At 37.6% G+C, this 1,272-nt stretch overlaps 1 protein-coding gene across 1 annotated transcript in view; it reads left to right on the top strand.

The window, feature by feature from the left end:
- Positions 1–1,254, top strand: part of LOC107664139 (cysteine sulfinic acid decarboxylase-like) — a 5,412-nt gene extending 4,158 nt beyond the window's left edge. The window contains exons 11-13 of the mRNA XM_016454597.1: positions 277–328; positions 430–519; positions 615–1,254. Of these exons, the coding sequence (XP_016310083.1) occupies positions 277–328; positions 430–519; positions 615–788 (316 nt within the window). The 3' untranslated portion in view covers positions 789–1,254. The remainder of the gene's footprint in view (positions 1–276; positions 329–429; positions 520–614) is intronic.
- The last annotated feature ends 18 nt before the right edge of the window (positions 1,255–1,272 follow it).

Genomic DNA, 1,272 nt, shown 5'->3' with positions numbered 1-1,272 from the left:
GTAATTGACCGCATATTGCGTGAAAACAACTTGAATTGTGTTAATGGTATGGTCACAACAGATGGATGTTGTGCTTATTGTGTTTAGAGTTTTGAAAATGTGACTAGAGATTGGACAAAAGGATGTTAGCATTTGAACAAAACTGTAAATAAAAGATAAAAAAACTCACTGACCCCAAACTTTTGAATGTTACTGTATATATTATTTAATTTATTTATGTTTTATATATATATATATATGTGTATTTTAATAATATATTATTTATGTCTGCACCAGGTATTTAGTTGAAGAAATGGAGAAAAGGGAGAATTTCAAGTTGGTCTGTAAGGTACAGTGTTGCACTGTATACAAACCTGAAGTAGTATACTTATGTTTACGTAAATATAATGCATGTTTATATATTTAAATATGGTGTGTGCTTTCCAATAGGGGCGTTTTGTGAACGTTTGCTTCTGGTTCATTCCACCCAGTCTGAGAGGGAAGGAGAACAGTGCGGATTACCAGGAAAGGTTATCAAAGGTCGGCTTCGTTTAAATGTAGAATAACAAATAATATGGCAGAGAATTTCATTACTGAGCACAGAATGATTGCTCATGTCCAATGTACGCCATCAGGTGGCGCCAGTCATCAAAGAGAGAATGATGAAGCGTGGAACCATGATGGTGGGATACCAGCCCATGGATGGACACGTCAACTTCTTCCGTATGGTTGTTGTTTCTCCTCAGCTGACCACCAAGGACATGGATTTCTTCCTTGATGAGATAGAGGAACTAGGGAAGGACCTGTAGTTAGTTTGAATATCTGTGGTCTATCAATAGACAATGTCACATTATCCCCCTCATCTCGTCATTTTGAAATTTGCGATTTTCTAAAGGTTGCTAAAATGTTGACTTATAAGCGGTACATAATACTGACTTCAATGACTAAGCTAGCAAAAAAAATATGCATCTACAGAGGTCATAAAGTGAATGAATCTCATAGATTCTGGCCCACCTAAGTATTGAATTCATTTGGAAAACCCAGTTTAGGTATTAGGGCCTTTACTAATGAGCCTGATTATATAAATCATGTGTATTATTAAATAAGTCACTGCAGAGGCCTCCAGAACCAGGATTGAGACACACTGTGTCTGTAAACGTGATGTCAGCAAAACTGAATGTGCAAAATGATTCACAGGTGGAAAGCGTTTCTGAGTGGCTAAAGCGTGGGCTGTTCCCCTTACACTCTCTCTCTCTCTCTCTCTCTCTCTCTCTCTCTCTCTCTCTCTCTCTC

Source organism: Sinocyclocheilus anshuiensis, unplaced genomic scaffold, assembly GCF_001515605.1.
Source record: "Sinocyclocheilus anshuiensis isolate Anshui unplaced genomic scaffold, SAMN03320099.WGS_v1.1 scaffold67, whole genome shotgun sequence".
Taxonomy (NCBI): domain Eukaryota; kingdom Metazoa; phylum Chordata; class Actinopteri; order Cypriniformes; family Cyprinidae; genus Sinocyclocheilus; species Sinocyclocheilus anshuiensis.
The sequence above is the reverse complement of the archived record's forward strand: the minus strand, read 5'-3'. Positions and strand labels throughout refer to the sequence as shown.